Source organism: Ahaetulla prasina, chromosome 10 (genome assembly GCF_028640845.1).
Source record: "Ahaetulla prasina isolate Xishuangbanna chromosome 10, ASM2864084v1, whole genome shotgun sequence".
In the NCBI taxonomy this organism is placed as follows: Eukaryota; Metazoa; Chordata; class Lepidosauria; order Squamata; family Colubridae; genus Ahaetulla; species Ahaetulla prasina.
In genome coordinates, this window is record NC_080548.1 from 27432367 (window position 1) to 27449056 (window position 16690).

At 44.9% G+C, this 16690-nt stretch overlaps 1 protein-coding gene across 1 annotated transcript in view; it reads left to right on the forward strand.

Annotated features, from left to right (window-relative positions):
- The first annotated feature begins 2955 nt into the window (after positions 1 to 2955).
- The window catches only part of CADM4 (cell adhesion molecule 4), a 202290-nt gene continuing 188555 nt past the window's right edge, over positions 2956 to 16690 (forward strand). The window contains exon 1 of the mRNA XM_058196348.1: positions 2956 to 3112. Coding sequence (XP_058052331.1) covers positions 3034 to 3112 — 79 coding nt within the window. The 5' untranslated portion in view covers positions 2956 to 3033. The remainder of the gene's footprint in view (positions 3113 to 16690) is intronic.

The window sequence follows — 16690 nt, forward strand, 5'->3', positions numbered from 1 at the left end:
ACTCCCAGAATTCTGGGAGTTCCAGTCCGCCAGGCTTAAAGTTGACAAGGTTGGAGACCCCTGCTTTACACTGCTTAGAAGTTTTCAACAAAGCAAAAAAGGTGCAAAAACGGGTAACAATCCTCTCTTCTTTAACATGAGCATGCTGGCTGGGGAATTCTGGGAGATGAAGTCCACCTATCTTAAAATGGCCAAGGTTGGGGGTGGGGGAAAAACTGTTGTATGCATGAAAATATCCCCAGCAGGACATTGTCCAGTCACACCCAGCAAGAAGAATTCAGTAATTCAGTTAGATTTATATTATTTATTTTAAATTGAGACCCTCTGGATATTTTGAATCTCCCCTAATTCTAGCTATTGGGGTTTATTGAGGTGGCAAAATATCTAGAGAATTCATATTCTAGTCTAGTCTAGTCTAAAATTAACAGTTGCCTACCCCAATTTAAACAAACTGGTTTCATGAACTAAAACCAGGTTTTAGTTCAGGTTTGTTTTAACTATGGTTTGTTGAATTTGTTACAGTGGTCTGGAACTGCAAAATAGGCAACACCAACAATCGAGGTTCGACATGATTGAGTTTGCACAACACACTAAGACAAAAACTGGGTGCAAAAAGTAATATATAAAACCAAAAAATACACATTGTGGCTTAATGGGTAAACCAGGTTAGAACGTAGCCTCCTTCTGCACAGCAAGAATGTAAAACAAACAGCAGTCAGAGTAGCACTCACATTTAAACTAATGTGTTTTATGAAGAAATGCAAAACAATAAAAGTGAGGCAATAGAGGGAAGCCGTTATAAAAAAAGCTGTTTTTGTTGTTCTCTCTCTTTTTTCTTTCAGGGAAAGTGTTGATTTTTTAAAAGAAAAGTAATAGATATGGTCTGGAAATCTAGCTGCTCCCATACCACTTTCCTCTAACACAATCTGGATGTGTCTCCTCACAGGAGCCAGTAAGTATTTGGCGAAATGGGAGACTAATTTTTCCTCATTGAAAAATGGCATTCAAGATTAGCTTGATGGGTTGTGAAGAGGTATACAAACTCATGTGCCATTTCTGGAGTCCTTCTGTGTAAAAATAGATCCCGGTCCATTGTTAAAATGCTTAGTTACATAGTAAAGATGGGAGAGTGAATGAAAAAGCCATTAGCTTTGCATTTTGTCAAGGAAAAACTGGTAATTTTTTTTTTTTTTAAATAAAAAGACACCTCATCAAGAATTACACGTCTGGCAATCCTGAAAGACGGTTCCCAGGAGCAGTTTCCCCTCTATGCCATGTGAAATATGTACTGCTTTGCAGTGCGTATTTTACCATTTTTAACACCCTTAATGTACCTTTAATTTACTGCTCGTCTTTCTTGTGATCTGCAATCTCTAACAAGCACACGCATATTCATTTTAGTGACATACCGGCATGGTAAATAATAATAATAACAATGGCAACAAACAATAGCAACAAACAATACCCCAATTTATTAAAAAAGATTGCTCTTTTCAGGCTGATTTAAAAATTGATAGTGATTTGGGAGAAATTATCTCTGACTGGGGCTGTGTGGCTCATCATCAAAATGGTTTTTATTTAAAAAAAAAAAGGGGGGGGGAAGAGAAGTTTATGCATAGATAGAATTTTTTATTGGCCAAGTATGATTGGACACACAAGGAATTTGTCTTTGGTGCACATGCTCTCAGTGTACATGAAAAGACAAGATACATTCGTCAAGAATCATAAGGTACAACGCTTAATGATAGTCACAGGGTACAAATAAGCAATTGAATCATATTAGGAAACAGTCAATATAAATTATAAATGCATGCATGCATAAATATTAAAAAAATATAAATATTAAATATATATAGAAAAGTTTATGCATGCAATACATCTATTTATTTATTTTAGATAAATAATGACTATGACTATCATTAAATGTTGTATTGTTAAGTGTTAAATTTGTACCCTATGACCATCATTAAGTGTTGTAAGTGTTGTACCTTGATGAAGGTAATTTTTTCTTTTATGTTCACTGAGAGCGTATGCACCAAAGACAAATTCCTTGTGTGTCCAATCACACTTGGCCAATAAAAAAATTCTGTTCTATTCTATAATGTATATAAGCGGCTCACAGATAACAAAAACACAATGTAGAAAAAATTAAATTAAATTAATAATAATAATAATAATAATTTGTGATGTATGTTTGAATGCTCAGTTGACTGAGTTTCATTTTTAATGAATAAAGTAAATAACAATAACAATAATAACAACAATAACAACAATAACAACAATAACAATAATAACAATAACAACAATAACAACAACAACAACAACAACAATAATAATAATAAAAACAACCGCTTGGGAAGTGTTTGACTAATCTGTGATACAAAATCCAGCATAGTTATCTTGTTTGCTGTGTATACTGTCATTTTGTGTGAATAAAATAATAATAATAATAATAATAATAATAATAATAATAATAATAATAATAAAATAAAAATATTATTATTTTATAATAATTATATAATAATAATAATAATAATAATAATAATAATAATAATAATAATAATAATAATAATAATAATAATAATAATAATAATAATAATAATAATAATAATAATAATAACCACATCCCGACCCCACTCCACCCAAAGTTCCCATCAATGTCAGGCTGGGTGCCAATCCCAGTGGAGCCCCCCCTCCCACTCCGAAGTTGGTGTCCGTGCGTGTTTGTGTGTGTGTGTGTGTCACCTCCCCTCTCCCTTGAAAGCCCCTCCCTTCGGCCCCTCCCTCCCTGCCTCCCTCCCTCTCCCGCATGGGAGTTGTAAACAGTTGCCTCCCCCTTTTTTTTCTTTTTCTTTCTTTTTTTTTTCTTTCCCCGGCCAGGCCCCTCCCCCTCCGGGCCCCGCCGGCCCGGCCCCCCGCTCGCATCTCATTAGCATAGATTAACGCCGGGGGAGAGCCGGAGTGCAGGTGCGGAGCCCGGGCGAGAAAGGGGGGAAAAGGCGCCAGGCGGCAGAAGGGAAGAAGCGCGGCAGGATGCGGTCGGCGCGGAGCTGCAGGCACTCGCCTTTGGCGGCCGCGGCGGGGATTTTGCTGCTGTGCCTGGCGGGCCGAGGTAAGCGCGGCGGCGGTAGCGGCGGCGGCTCTAACAGCAGGAGTAGCAGCAGCAGCAGCATCCGAGGCGGAGAAGCTGCTTCGTTATCTCTCTTCCCCCCTTCAAGCCTCGCCTCCTCCCCAGGTGCCTTGCGCCGCTTCCCTTGGAACCAACCTCGCCCGCTTGTCCTCTTAGCCACCGACCGGACGGGGCACAACCCAGCCGAAAGAAGCCTTTCCTCCCCCTCCCCAGCTTTTTGCCCGCCGGCATCGCTCGACCCGACCGGGCAGGGACCTCTTTGGCTTTGACCCGCAACGGCGTGCCAGCCTCCCGGGGCCGAGGATCTGGCGCTCTGCCCCCTTCCCCAAACCCACCCACCTCCATCCCTCCTCCTCCTTCCTTCCTTCCTTCCTTCCTTCCTTCCTTCCTTCCTTCCTTCCTTCCTTTCTTTCTCCCCGCATCGGGGGTGACCCTAACGTCCGTTCCACTCCCCCTCCCCCGGCTCGCTGCAGCAGCAGCAGCAGCGAAGGGCTGCGAGAAAAGGGGAGCGAACAATGACGGAGCGCCCACTCGCTTTGCTTTGCCGGGGCGCGCTGCAGGGGCCCGCGCTGCGCTGTGAGCTGCGCTGCCAGCCGCCCCGGCGAGGGCTTTTGTTTGAGCCGCGGGGTGGTGTTGGGGGGACGGGGACGCCCCGCTCTTGTCCGGCGAGACCCGCGTGGATGGCTTCGGGGCAGGTGTGTGGGGGGGTTATCCCTCTCGATGCCCGAGAGTGGAGATGAGTGGTGGGGGGGGGGACTTTGCATTGGAAGCCCCCCCCCCTCCAGAAGTCTTCCCTTCCTTTCAACTCCTAAATTAGATCTCGGGGAGATGGAGAGGGGGGCGATGTCTGGATTCCGTGCTGCTGGCTCCGATTGCGGAGTGGAAGTGTGTATGTGTGGGGGTGAAAAACCTCACAATTTCCTGAAGTCCCCCCCTCCCATCTTTCTTTTTTTTTCCCCCCCCCCCCCCACTCCTCGCCGACCCGTTTCGGTGTTTCAACTCTTGATTCCAGTTGGAGGTGGAAAGGCGGCTGGTGGTGGAGTGGTCGCTTTTCTTTTGTTTCGTTGAGTGCCGCGTCTTGGGAAAAAAAAATATGGTTCGGCTCGGCTTTTCTTGTTATTATTTTTTCTTGTTATTGTTTTATGTTGCAATCCCGCTCGCTCAAAGGAAGCGCGGTGCTAAAAAAAGGACAGCTAAATAGCTACATCATCTCTCTTTCTCTCCCCCCCCCCCCGCACCCTCCACCTCCTTTCTTTTCTTTTTGCCCTCATTTTGCCCTCATTCTTCTCTCCCAGCAGCAGCAACCGGGTGCCACGACTTGGTTTTCTTTTTTTTCCCCCCTTGTAAAAAGGAACAAAAAAAACCCAAAAACGTGTGAAGGGGTCCAGCCTCGATTCCCATCCATTTCTAAGTCGATCCTCCTTTGTCACATTTCTTTCCATCCTCCCCCTCCCCTCTTTCCTTCCTTTCCTTCCCTGCAAGGCCATGAGGTGGCTGCTTGACCGCTGAAACCCCCCCCCTCCCTGCACCGACCTTCCTGAATGTGGCTCTGATCAATGGGGAGAATTGTACAAGGAAAAATGGCGTTTCCAAATCACACACCTCGCCCCCCCCATCTGGGTATCAATTCCCAACTGATGCAGCAAGCACAGGGAAGGAGGGGAGGGGTGGGGTGGGGGCTTTGACTGGGGAATAGAGAACAAAGCCCCAGGAAAGTCAGATTGGGGAAAAGCAAAAAATAAAAAAAAAGAGAGACAAGTGAAAAAAATATTTTGATATCCAGGAACAGCCTGGTCGATTTGAATTTAAAAGTACAAGGACGTGTGTCCCTTTGATTCCAGTTTTAAGTGTTCCCATTTAATGGCCTCGTAGGGGGGTCTCGGCTGCTGGCTGAGCCAGAAAAAAGAAGCCAGAAAAAGGCCTTTTACCTCCTTGCACTTTGAAGGGTGGGTAGGAAAATTCATACGAAAGGTCAGAATCCCCCCAACTTTTACAGAAGAGCGCTGAACTTTACTTTGTAAGTGGCTGGCCTTTCAATCAATCAAATCGATGGATCCCGTTTTTTTTCTCTTCGGAGAGGTCACGCTTTTGTTCTGGGCAGAAGTTCCCGTGCAGCGTGATGGTAGTTGGTGGCGGAGTCTGCAGTCTCTGTCAGGTGTGTGCGAGCCTTCCAGGCCGTTTCTCTCTCTCTCTCTCTTGCTGTGATCATTCCTTGCGAAGCCGTCCACCTCTCTTGTCCTTCACTGCTCAAGGATGCAATTATAAGGCAGGCCAGCAAATGGCTCGGACGAGAGAAATTGCGTGTGGCAGGAGGCAAATGGGGCTTGAAGCCGGGTTCCAGGTTCGCAAGCGTGCGCGGGTGACCTTTACATGTTCTCCTGCCGAGCTTCTATCAGCTGGTTAGGTACTTTTCACCTTAGGTAATTGGTTTATTTCATCCCCATAATAAAATGGGCAGAGACGGTGAAAGAGTGCGTTCGGAGGGGGCTTCTGGGCTATTCTGGCTTGCTCTTCAGCTGAAAGGGCCAAGACATTAATATATATCTATATATCTATTTAAATGTTAAATCCAACTTTGCGTAATAGTTTTGTGGCTGCGTCCGAGATTTGGTATTTTGCAGAACTGTTCGTGCATCATTTCCTAGTACGGGACCTGGGCTTTAGGGTGAAATACATCTTTAGGAAAATGAACGTAAAACTGTAAAATGTTATTGTTAAAGATGCGTGTACGTTTTATTAATTTTGGGAACAAGCCTGTTAAAGCAATTCCTGGGAGACTTGTCTTCAGTAAATGTCTTCATTTACTGTATAGGGCAAAGCTTTTGGGAAAAAAGAACATCCAAAATTGCTGATGGAGTGAGAAAAGCCGTAGTTTTTCAAACATAGCCTTTTCAATAGCTGAGAGCCTGATTCTCCAGTTCCCCAGGACGGAACAGCTTTGCAAATTTCGAGTTCAATTTCAACCAGATTTTCAATTCCGCTGATTTGTTGATGCCTTTTATCCATGGGCAGACCTAAGAGCCCGATTATATATTTATTTATTCTAAGCTAGTGCTCCAGGCTCGGCGTTTCTTTTTCGCTTGGGCTGAAAAAGCAGCAGGAAAAAAAGTGTGAATTCATGAGTCGCTCAAAATAAAACTGTTGGATGTTCCCTCTGTGTCTCCCATTGCTTGGTTTAAAAAAATAAAAATAAAAAATAGAATAACAGGGACAGAAGCTTTTCTGGCAACTGGAAGAGAGAGGGAGAGAGGGAGAGGGAGAGAGAGAGAGAGAGAGAGAGATTGAGAGGGACAGAGGGAGGGAGAGAGAGAAACCCACAAGTTTTAAAGCAGAGAAGGGCATTTGAAAGGCAGAAGCCCTGGCTGCTAAATGAAAGGGTTTGGCTCGGCTGAGATGGGAGATATGGTCTGTGTTAGATGGTCTCGCGCAAGAGGGAGTGATGCTCAGCTGGCAGGGGAAGCGACAGCCTAAAGTGCCTGCGATAGGGGTGGAGACGAGGTGTGTGCGTGTGTGTGTGTGAGGATCTGGTTGGCAAAGGAAAATGGAACTGGTCTTGACTTTAATTTTGTGACTTTGCAACGAACTCTCTTCCGTTCCTTATCAGAGGCAGCAGGTCCCTGCGCTAGGTAATTGCATTCTGCTTTAATCAATAGCTGGACTAAATCTACTTTCTAGGTCAGGGAGGGGAGGGTGTGTTTCTGTCCCTCCTCTTTCTCCACTGCTCCTTCCTTTCCCTACTTTTACTCATCCCGCAGAACTGGAATCAGGGCGTGGGCACCGCTGGGGATCAGAGGAATGACAGGAAAGTGTCTTCAAACCAGCCTTTGGATGGGCGGCAATGGTAATTAGAGGCAATTTTAGAGTTTTGGAAGGAAAGGGTTAGAGTCCTTGGGTTTGTACAAGGCCTTGGGGCTGGTAGCCTCATTTGAGGTTTCTAAACATACATAATACTCCTTCCCTCCTCCCATTTTCCCCCACAACAACAACCCTGGGAGGTAGGTTGGGCTGAGAGAGGGGATGGCCCAAAGTCACCCAGCCAGCTTTCATGACCAAGGCGGGACTAGAACTCACCGTCTCCTGGTGATTGGCCCAAAGTCATCCCAGCCAGCTTTCATGACCGAGGCGGGACTAGAACTCGTAATTGATTCGCCCAAAGTCCTCCAATCTTTCATGCCAAAAGCAGGTCTAGAACTCCCCTCTCCTGGTTTTTAATCTGGAGTCTTTAACCATTGGACCAAGCTGGCTCTAAAATGTTGCATCCTTAATGTGGAAGCCGTTCTCTCTCCCCGAAAGAGGCGTATGCTTTCAGAATAAGACATTCTGCACATGCTTAAAAGCGCTGTGTTTCTATTTACAAAGTGTTGTAAGTGTTGTACCTTGATGAAGGTATCATTTCTTTTATGTACACTGAGAGCATATGCACCAAGACAAATTCCTTGCGTGTCCAATCTGTTGGCCTTCCTTCCTTCCTTCCTTCCTTCCTTCCTTCCTTCCTTCCTTCCTTCCTTCCTTCCTTCCTCTCTCTCTCTCTCCCTTTCTTTCCCATGGACAATCCCTTAACCCTGAAAATGAAAGTTCTCTGGCAACCAGGCTTATCAACTGAATAATTTCAGAATAAAAAGACTTTCTAAAAAAGCAGGGTTTGAAATAAGACAGCAGTTATTTTTTTTTTTTTTACATAGCCTTGAAAAGAGAAAAGAAACAAGGGCGCATCTGCTATGTTCCATATAGATTTATGAGCTTCTGGTGGCAGGGGCAGTAACTCTGAAATAAAGGACCTTGGGTAGCAACTGAAGTTCCTTAAAACCGGCAGCAATCCATATTTTGAAAATTCTCATCCCCCCCCCTCGCCTGCTGGAACCCTTAAAAAGAGGGCTGGGATTAAGAACCTACCTGTGAAATGGAGAACTTGTGAAGCACTGTGTAGCCTTTCCAGTTTGGCTACTGTTGAAAAGGAAGAGTTGGTCTCCTTCTGTTCCCCCCCCCTCTGTAATTGCTCATTAATATGCGCATTAGAACACCCAGCCAGACCCCTCACTGTGGGGGCACACTCCCAGGTCTGTATCCAAAGAGCACACACTGTTTGTGTGTGTGTCTGTGTGTGTGTAAGAGAACAACACAGCCGTCCTGCAAAAAAAAAAAGGGGGGGGGTAGTCCAGAGCCCTTTTATGCAAATGTGCTTACAAAACACTTCCTCTGTTTGATGCCAGAATTAATTGTTGCGAGAGCTTTTTTTTTTCCTTTTTAAATGCAAAAAAATAAGTGACTAGAATTGTTTTTTCTTCTTCTTCTTCTTTCTTTCTTTCTTTCCCTTCATCCTGCTCGCCCTTGCTCTTTTTGGTAATTCTGAGGGTGGAATATTGGGTGGAAGAGAAACAGATTTTCCACTAGGCTAACTTTTGTGAGAGCTAGAATCTAGCGCTGGCTTGGAACATGTCGAGTGTAAAACGATACCCCCGAAGAATGCAAGGCCTGCCCTTCCCTCATTCCTGCATTGCCTTTATTATATTGATAATAACAAATCAGATCAAAGGAGAATGGACGCCTTTGAACTGTGGCGCTGGCGTATATTACTGCGTGTAGCATGGACAGCCAGAATAACTAACGGGAGAAGTGTGAAACGGTATAAAAGCAGATACGCGATAGCAGTGTTCCAATATTTGAGGGCCTGCCGCAAAGAAAAAAGGGTGCGTGTTTCAATCTATTCTCCAAAGCACCTGAAGGCCGGACAAAACACAATGGATGGAAAATAAACCAGGGGAGAAACCAACCTAGAACTAAGGAGAAATTTCCTAACATTGAGAACCATTAACCAGTGGAACTGCTTGCCTCCAGATGTTGTGGGTACTCCATCACTGGAAGTTTTAAAGAAGAGATTGGAAAACCAGTTGTCTGCAATGATGTAGGGCAGGGGTCTGCAAACTTGGCTCTTTTAAGCCTTGTGGACTTCAACTTCCAGCTTTGCTGGCTGAGGAACTCTGGGAGTTGAAGTCCACAAGTCTTAAAAGAGCCAAGTTTGCAGACCCCTGGTGTAGGGTCTCCTGCTTGAGCAGGAGGTTGGACTAGAAGACCTCCAAGGTCCCTTCTAACTCTGTCATTTTCTGTTCTACATCAATGGAAGCCATATTCATAAGACTACGTCTGATTTACTTGGGCCATGTTATGCGTGCGTATTCATTGGAGAAGGCAATGGGTGGCTCAGCAGACTAAGTCTGTCTGTTATTAACAGCAGCTGCTTGCAATTACTGCAAGTTCGAGTCCCACCAGGCCCAAGGTTGACTCAGCCTTCCATCCTTTATAAGATAGGTAAAATGAGGACCCAGATTGTTGGGGGCAATAAAAGTTGATTTTGTATATAATATACAAATGGATGAAGACTATTGCTTAACACTGTGTAAGCCGCCCTGAGTCTTCGGAGAATGGCGGGATATAAATGCAAATAAAAAAAAAATGGTGCTAGGAATGGTTAGTGGAACAAGAAGAAAAGGGCAAGCAAAGAACACGCTGGCTTGAGAACATCAAACCTGATGCAAAGTTGAACGTGCAACAGTTGAAAGAAGCTGACAGGGTAACATGGAGAGCGCTGTAAATTCACCCAAGAGCCGGACTCAAAATAAATGGTTAAAAACAACAAACTATAACCAATCTACGTCAGAAGGAGGGGAACGCAGGCTATCTCGGGCTTACAGATCCCTTCCCTCTTTTAAGCAGGTGAAAAGTGGATAAAAAAAAAAGAAAAAGAAAGAAATGAAGAGGAAAACCAGAACACCTGGAAGCAAAGTTCCCTAAACTTTCACATTTTGCAGAATCCCAGGAAAGACAGACTGAGTTTTGACCATGCCTCCTTCTAGTCCAGGGGTCTCCAACCTTGGCAACTTTTTAATTCTGGGAGTTGAAGTCCGCCAGGCTTAAAGTTGCCAAGGTTGGAGAGCCCTGCTTTAGTCTATGCCTTGAAAAGCTTGATCTGGTTGGGTTCCCCCCGCCCACTTTTAATGTGATCCCTCCAATTTGTCCTTTTGAAAAATTGCAGTTTGAGGAGCGTGGATTGCTGAATCCTCTGAATTAAATGATGGCTGAACATGGGGTGTGGAATGTTGTCATTCCATCATGGAAGGCCATGAAATGCTCATGCGGTTTGAATGTGTAAAGGAATATTTTTGGGTTATTTTTGGGTTATGGGAGCAATATTTTAGTGATATCCTTTAGTGACCAGTGATCACCCTGTTTCTCAAGCTGGCTGGGGAATTCTGGAAGTTGAAATCCAGACATCTTAAGTTCCTAAGATTGAAAAACACTGATTTTTGCGATCCCTTTGAAATACACAAAGACAACTAACTCGCCTTGGAAAGCAGAAAAGGAGCAGGAAGAGTAACGTTTTCTTCCCAGTTTTGGGGGAAAGGCAAAAAAAAAAGCAAAAAAAAAAAAGCACACTGCCAGTTGCAGATGGCGAATTCAAAAGAGCGATCTGCAATTTTGGCAATCACGGAGGATTTTAGCTTCAAATGGCAATTTCTTTATGCGTGTGTTCTTGTTCCTTGATTGGTTTTTGTGCCTATCTGGGTACGTGTGCTAGGAGGGGTTGATTTGCAAGGTGCAGGGTTGTGAGCAGAAAGCGGGGTTTGTTTGCACCTTGCTAAGGCACTGGGAGGGAGGGGATGGTGGGTGGGGAAGGAAGATAGTCCTTTGTTATGGGGCAACTGCCTTTGTTTTGGAGAAATGGAGGATGAGAACTTGATTTTAAAATGGGAGGTGAAACCTGGAAATAGAAAACTTGGCTTGGGGCCTGGGTACTTACGGGACCGCCTGCTGTTACCTTATGACTCCCACCGACCCGTACGCTCACACAGAGAGGGACTTCTCAGGGTACCGTCCGCCAAACAATGTCGGCTGGCGGCCCCCAGGGGAAGATCCTTCTCTGTGGGGGCTCCTACTCTCTGGAACGAGCTTCCCCCTGGTTTACGCCAAATACCTGACCTTCGGACCTTTCGCCGCAAATTGAAAACACTTCTGTTCATTCACGCGGGGCTGGCTTAAGGCTTTTCTTTTAAATTGTCTAGATTTTTAAATTTTAAATTCTATTTATGTTTTAAATTGGGGGTTTTAGATTTTAAATATTTTAATTTTTCGGCCAACTGTATAATAAGTTTCTTAATTCATTTTTAATTGTACATGGTTTATGTTTTATCCTGGCTGTACACCGCCCTGAGTCCTTCGGGAGAAGGGCGGTCTAGAAATCTAATAAATAATAATAAAATAATAATAATAATAAAAAACTGCTGGCCGGGCTGGGCTCATAACTTAGGTTTGCAGGTGGTCCTTTGGGATCAAGGCGGTGATCTTGCTAAGGGAGTCTTTCCCAATGTTACAAACTATTTGCCATGGTTGTTAAGTGAATCACTGCAGTCGTTAAGTCGTTCTTAAGCAAGTCCAGTCCTCCCCCCTCCCGCCTCCCCACTGACTTTGCTCGGCTGAAGCTGGCTAGGAAGATTGCAAAGGGTGATCGCATGACTCCGGGATGCTGCAGCCACCAAAAATCCATTCCAGGTTGCCAAGCATCCAAATTTTGATCATGTGACCGTGGTGTTGCTGCAACAGTTGTAAGTGTGAGGACCGGGGAGAGGTCACTCTTTTTCATAGGGGCCGCTGTAACTTCGAACGGTCGCTAAACGAATGATTGTAAGGCGAGGGTCCCTGTACAACACGTAGGTAGGTGTCTTTTTCATGAATCCCTTGAATCTTGCTTAAGTTACGGGGGTGGAAGAGACCTGCTGTTTGCTGGGGCAGCTCGTTCTGTTTTTGAACGAAGGAAGGGATCTTGCAGTAGGAAATCGGTAAACAACAATAACGGAGTTGGAAGGGACCTTGAAGGTCATGTAGTCCAGGGGTCTCCACCCTTGGCAACCTGGTGGACTTCAATTCCCAGAATTCCCCAGCCAGCCAGATGCTGGGAGTTGAAGTCCACCAGGTTTAAAGTTGCCAAGGTTGGAGACCCCTGCTCTAGTCTATGCCTTGAAAAGCTTGATCTGGTTGGTCCCCCCCCCCCGCATTTTTAATGCGATCCCTCCAATTTGTCCTTTTGAAAAATTGCAGCTATGATGGCCGGGGGATTCTGGGAGTTGAAGTCCGCCATCGCTTAAAGTTGTCAAGGTTGGAGACCCCTGATTCTAATCCAACCCCCTTCTCATCCCGGTGACCTGTACTAGGGATTCGAACCGCCGACCTGCCGACCTTTCTGATCGGCAAGCTCAGTGTCTTAGCCACTGAGCCACCTAGTGACCATTGGCTGGCTCTAGACCCCTGACCCCCGAATCTTTTGGGCACCAGGAACTGGTTCCGGAGAGAGAGAGAGATATATTTTTCCGCAGTCCAGAGAGAGTGTGGCTTTGCATGCTGCCTGCATCCTGCAGATGGGGCTTCGCTTGTTTGCGCAGACCGGTTTCTGGCATGCTGCGGACCATGTCGGTCCATGGACCAGGGGGTGGGTGGGTTTGGGACCCCTGATCTAAGCTTCCAAGTCTTATCTTTGAAGGAGGCGGCTTCTGATCTTAACCTCGCTCATGCAGTGGAGTTGTGCACTTTAGCCCTTTCTCTTCCAAACCGAGGCCCAAATTGCCTTGGATGGCAATTAGACATCTGGAAGGTTGGCACTTACACCTGCTGGAATCTTACATAAATTGGAACTGAAGCTGCTCTTTGGAAAAAAATCTCTTGATCAGGATTGCTCTCCATTCAGCTGCAGGCTGGGAGAAAAAAAGCTTCTAGGTGCAGGAAGATATTTGTAGGAGTGTGTGTGCGTTTGCGCGCACGTACAGATAGTCCTTGATTTACAGACTTTTGCTTAGTGACTGTTCAAAGTTACTGCACCAATGAAAAAAAAAAGTGACTTATTACTGGTTTTCACACGACCATTGCAGCATCCCCAGGTTCAAAATCGGGATGCTTGGCCGTTTGGTTCGTATTTAAGACTGGTAGCAATCTCCCAGAATCATGTCATTCCAGTTTTGCGATCTTCTGATCAGCAAAGTCAATGGGGAAGCCAGATTCACTTACCAAGCCTATTACTAACTTAACAGCCGTAGTGGTTCGCTTAACAACGGTGGCAAGACGAGACAAAAAAGTCAACTTAACAACTGTCTTGCGTAGCAGCAGAAATGTTGTGGTTGAAACTCGAGGACTACCGTGTTCTCCGAAAAATAAGACATTCCCCGATAATAAGCCCATAATTGGGCTTTTGAGTGCATGTGCTGAAATAAGGCCCCCCCCCACAAAATAAGCCCTCCCCTGCGCATGCGCAGCCATTTCCTCTGGTTAGGGTTAGGTAGACAGAGCTGGAAATCAGGTAAGATGGCAAGAGGAGCCCCATCTTGCTCCAGGTGCCCCAAAATAATAAGACCTCCCCGAAAATAAGACCAAGCGCTTATTTCAGGGTTCAAAAAATATTATTATTATTATTATTTATTAGATTTCTATACCGCCCTTCTCCTGAAGGACTCAGGGCGGTGTACAGCCAAAAATAAAAACAAACAATACAATATACAATTAAAACAAGAATTAAAAAACTTATTACACAATTGACCTAATAATAATAATAATAATAATAATAATATTTTAATTTGTATACTGCCCTTCTCCCGAAGGACTCAGGGCGGTGAACAGACTTTAAAACATTTAAAATTCTAAAAACCCATTAAAATTCATAATATAAAGTTAAAAACCAGCAAAATTTAAGCCAGCCCCGCGCGAATAAATAAATGTGTTTTCAATTCGTGGCGGAAGGTCCGAAGGTCAGGTATTTGGCGTAAAAAATATATAAGACAGGGTCTTATTTTTGGGGAAACACAGTACCTGCGTAGGGGAGATATTTCGGGATGCCTCATTTATGCACACCTCTTTCGCTCCTTAACACAGCTCTTACCTCCAGCATGATAAAGAGCAGGTCTCTCTTTAAAAAAGAAAAAGAAATCAGGAATCTGTCACCTTTAATTTAGTTCCGAGGCCCAGAAAAAGCCTCTGGGGTGTGTTTTTTCCCCTTCCACATGGAGAATGCTAAAAGAGTTCTGATAGTTTGGTGATTCCCTCCTGTGCACTAGCCAAGAGAAGGGGCTGAACCCCTTGCATGATGATGCCAAAGGAGGACTTTGGGCTGTAGGTACCAGCATCATGTCTGATGGCGAACGTGCTTGCTGCTACTTTGCACACACACACACCAGAAAAAAATACACTCCAGAAATCAGCAAGCTCTGTCTCAAATCAAAAGTCTTTGGCTTGGTTCTCCCAGTAGAAATCAGCTGGGCGGGGCGAGCAGCTTTGAAGGCAAAATCAATGGTTCCCTTTGTGAAAGAAATTAGTGGGGGGAGGGGCAAGAGAATGCCTGTGCAGTCTTTTTACATACTGTGCATTTTCCCCACTTGGGTTTATGGGCTGCATTGTCCACGATTAGCTTGCTACTCTTTTAAAAAAAAAAAATCGGATTTACCTTTTTGGCCAGAATGTCTGTTTTTGGGTTTAGCTAAGCCAGATGTGTGAAACACCTCTTGTGCACCCATAAATTGTCACCTGGGTTTAGGTGTGAATCAAGCCAGCTGTGGGTTGCTCATTAAACCAGGATCGTAAATAAATTAGAAAGCACAGTTGTCTGTTAGTGCTGTAGTGAACACAGAATAGTGCAGCTTGGAGCAGTGGTGAAATTTGAACTGGTTTACTACTGGTTCTCTGGCTGCGCATGCGGGCTGCCTGCATGCGCAGTGCGCGCCATGCACCAAATGCGAGGTGTGCCCGCGTGCAGTGCATGTCAAAAGGAGGCATGGGGTAAGTAGAACAGCACCCAGGGGGGGGTGATCAGCTGTGGTGCACGATCTTTTTTTTTAACATTTAAAAGCATTTTTTTATTTTTATTTCGGCCGAATAGGTTGTAAAAAAATGCTTTTAAAAGTAAAAAAAAAAGGCTCCGATGATCACACAGCTCAGCTGTGATGGTCAGAACCTTTTTTTTTTACTTTTTAAAAGCATTTTTTAAAAGAAGCGGGTAACTGGGCGATCGGGTGGGCATTGGCTGTGGGGGGGGGCAGGGATGTTTGCTACCAATTCTCTGAACCACCTGCGGCCGTCGCTACCGGATCAGTCGATCTGGTCTGAACCGGGAGCATTTCACCCCTGGCTTCGAGATTCCTGGGGGTGGGGTGGGGGCAGCATTTGGGGGTGGAGTCGGGCAGGCTGAGATCTGCTCATTCTCAGCGAGGCCAAATGTCCTTCAGAAGTTGTGAGAACTGGCGAGAGTTATGACCTGAAGTGACATTTCTGAGCCTGCAGACATGGTTTGCGCCAGGCATTGGTTAACTGTCTCTTTAAAAGAGGAATCGGTCTAGGATCCCTTACGGAACCACCAGCAGAATGCAAAAATGGAAGGACACTTTGATTCCCACAATGGACGAATGGCTGCAAAAGTTGATGGAGTTAGCAGAGGAGGCTAAATTGACTGCTTTGATTAACCAAAAAAACAAAACAAAAACAAAAACAAAAAATCCACAGTTATTTTTGTTTCTATATGGAAACCGCTTCTGGACTTTGTGCTTGAGGTGGGGGGAAAAAATGAAACTTTGATTTTGGGTTATACCGATTAGTTTGTTGTTATAGAAATGGCTGGTTTATATTACTATGTAAAAAGCAAAAGTTGAGGTTTGATGCTATTATCTTTATTCTGTGGCGCCGAAGGGAGTTGGAAGTCAGCACAATTTTTTCCCCTTTGCCCTACACCAGTGGTTCTCAATCTTTATAGTGCTGCGACCCCTTTAATACAATTCCCCACGATGTGGCGACCCCCAACCGTAAAATTATTTTCGTTTTGAATTTATCGCGCCTGAAGCCATATTGGCTAGCGATCTGAACTGCTTGCGATTGCCTTGAGGACGGAGGCATTAAAGCAGAGACTCCTCCCCTATTAAGTTTATCGTGCCTGAAGCCAGATTAGGCTAGCGATTGGGAGTGATTGCAGCTGGCTTGAGAGGGAGACATCAGAGCAAAGATTTGTCTCTTTTTTAATTCATCGCACCTCAAGCCGAATTCGGCTAGCGATTTGAAGAGCCTGCAGCTGGCTTGTGGAGTCAACCATTGGAGCGCGATTCTTCGACTCGCAAGTATACTTCCCATATTTCCTATGGTCTTAGGCGACCCCTGGCAAATCGTCATTCGACCCCCAATGGGGTCGCGACCCACAGGTTGAGAACCACTGCCCTACAGGTTCCTTTCTCTTCTCCCTCCATTACTTTCCCACTGTTTTCTTTTGTATCCTTTTGTATTTGATATTATAAACTAAAAATAATGATAAGAAAAAATAGAATCCCTATGTAACCACAAAGCAGAATAACAGCACTTTCTTTCCGCGGAATCTACCTCGCAAGGTTGTTTGTAGGACAATGTTTCTCAACCTTGGCCCACTTGAAGATGGATGGACCAACTCCCAGAAGACCTAGCTGGGGGAATTCTGGGAATTGAAGTCCATCCATCTTCTAATGGCCAAAGTTGAGAAATACTATTGTAGGAAACTAGAGAAGGCGATGGAGG